Genomic DNA, 2,714 nt, shown 5'->3' with positions numbered 1-2,714 from the left:
ATATATATATATATATATATATATATTTGTTTTATGTTTGTTTACTTCGGACTCAGCAAACTGGGAATGCGCCATTTTTATATATGTTAAAGTTGCCTACAACTATGTTATGATACCGTTATGTTCCGTGAGTATTTTCTGGTAATTTGAATACCAATACACAAGATTTATATGAAAGAACAAAAAAAAACTTAATCTTATTCGATGATTCAACTTTCCAACAACAGAAATGGTGCATCAACATTGTTTCTCGAATAAGACCATTGAGAAATTTTATTTAGTAGTCATGAGCTTCTTTTAAAAAATATTGAAGATTTTTATTTCTATAGAAATTATTTTATTTTTTTGGACATAATAAATTTTTATAAAAATTAATATCATATGATATATTTGGAAGAATTATGGAGTATTTTTGTCAAAAATATTTATTTTTATCCTATCTAGTATTATATAGTGTATTACCAAATACTGGATAGTATTAATTTATACAATACGTTATCTTATACAAAATCATTTCAAACACTGAATAGTATTAGAATTTAATCAGGTCTTATACAATCAAGTCTTATAATATTAGGTCTTATAATATCAGGCTTTATCCTATTAAGTCACACCAAACTGCGATTATATATCAGAAGTTTTCCGGTACATCTATTTTTCTATTGAAAACAGAGAAAAAAAAAATGGTCAAAATGAAAAGGGCATTGGTGTCATTACGCACCAAGTATTAAGAAGCTAAACCAATGGGATGAGAACAAGGACAACGAAAGCGACAACTTTGTCCAGACACGACGCCGTTTCTCACCGTCCACAACTCTTGCACTGTTCTGTCTTCAACACAACACTACAATTTCCTTTTTCATGTGCCCACTAACCAAAATAATACCAATAAAGATAAAAACTTCTGCCATTTTCAGACATAGTAATAAAAAAAGCATGATGAAAGCATAAAAAAGAAAATAAAATTCTAGGACATAAACAGTAAAATTAGCTCTCTCTCTTCTTCTTTTTTGAACAATGCCATTTATCTTTACAAAGGAGGAAGCTCAAAACAAGCAAACCATGACAAACCCAAATACCACCAAAGAAAATTAAAAAAAAAAAAAGAAGGGAAAAAGAACATAACTTGAAAAGTAGAAAGATTGATTGATTAACAAGTCAGTGATTAAGAAGCTAAGTAGTGTATCCAAAATGGAATGGAAGAGACTCACAAAAGACCACTTCCTATTCCTCCTCCATTACCTTTGCTATATGGTAGTAGTAGTAGTAACAATAGTAATAGTAATAAACAGTGAAGACTAACAACAGTAACAACACTGTTTGATGAAACCTCTTTTCCTCTCTATTTATTTATACTTTTTTGTTTTTAGTGAATTCCATTGAAGAGGGCACGTTCATGATCAAAGCCAAAGAGCACCTGCTTCTTTGAGGAGAGGGACAAGAGTGCCATTGATATGGCATGCCATGACTCTGTCCATGGTACCCACAAGTTTTCCACCAATGAACACCACAGGGACCACAGAGGAACAACCCAAAAGCCTCATCAAAGCTCTTTCAAGATCCTTCCCTCTTGGATCTTCATCTAGCTCATGCACCGTTGGGTTCACCCCCATTCCACAGAACAACCTCTTTATGGCATGGCACATACAGCATGTGCTTATGCTGAATATCACCACCGCGTTCTCTGACGCCAGCCTCTCTATCCGCTCCAGTGGGTCTCCCACCACCATGGTGCTTATCGGTGGTGCCACGTAGCTCCCCCATGATGCGGCTTGGTAATGCATTTTTGGGAAGTTTGAACTGTGATAAGAAAGAAAGAAAGAAAAAAAGAAAAAAATGAGTTGTGTTGTGTGGAATGTTGAATGTGTTATGTGATAATGTTGATGATGGTGAGAAATGGTGGATGTAAGAGGTGATATTTATAGAGGTGAGTTTAGGATGTAAGAGAATATGAGAATCACATTTCTTAGAGTAGAGTGGATCACTGGATCATGTTGTTGTTATAGTATTTCTTTAATCATGGGGGTGTGCTAGCTATAATAATATATAATATATAATATATAAAAGTTGGTCTCACTCTCATGACTAGTCGTCACCTTATGCAATGTAAGAGAGAGAAAAAGGGAAAGGAATTTATTATGTGATTAATTAAATAATAACTTTTTTATAATGGAAAATTTCTATTTATGATCTTTAGACTGTAATAATAACAATAATAATCAATGAATGAGGTTTATTTGCTTAAGCTTGAAACAGGCAATATGATTGTGTTAGGAAAAAAGGGTATTGTCAATAATTCTATTTTAAGAAGATGATAATATTAGCTATTTACTATATAATATTTTATGAGTTTAATATTTTTCATTTTGTTAAAGATAAATTTATTCTCTACATAACAAAAGCATATGAGATTCATATTTTTGCTTTATCTCTTTACATAGATCTATATAAATTTTATATATTTATGTATGTATAGGAGATAAATTCATCTTTTTAAAAAATAATAAATCCAATATTTATTTGTTAAGGTTAAGGTTAAGCTTAAGATTAAGGTTAATGACAAGAAAGAAGAGGGATGAATATTAGAGGGAAGTGATATGATATATAGAAAGGGAAAGGGAAAGGAGACAGAGAGGACAGGCTTTAACAGGAGGGGGTTGTTGGGTAATAGACGGCTGAATCCGTCCTTGTTGTCGGGGCCTACGCGATCAAAA

At 32.2% G+C, this 2,714-nt stretch overlaps 1 protein-coding gene across 1 annotated transcript; it reads right to left on the bottom strand.

The window, feature by feature from the left end:
* Positions 1-1,400: 1,400 nt before the first annotated feature.
* On the bottom strand, positions 1,401-1,784 carry LOC133303817 (glutaredoxin-C1-like). Its single transcript, XM_061503795.1, has one exon. The coding sequence runs from the start codon at positions 1,782-1,784 to the stop codon at positions 1,401-1,403; it is 384 nt and encodes a 127-aa protein (XP_061359779.1).
* Positions 1,785-2,714: the final 930 nt, after the last annotated feature.

Source organism: Gastrolobium bilobum, unplaced genomic scaffold (genome assembly GCF_033153095.1).
Source record: "Gastrolobium bilobum isolate Gb01-03AN ecotype WA unplaced genomic scaffold, APGP_CSIRO_Gbil_v1 utg20970, whole genome shotgun sequence".
Classification (NCBI taxonomy): Eukaryota; Viridiplantae; Streptophyta; class Magnoliopsida; order Fabales; family Fabaceae; genus Gastrolobium; species Gastrolobium bilobum.
Note: the sequence above shows the minus strand (reverse complement) of the source record. Positions and strands in the feature narration are given on the sequence as shown.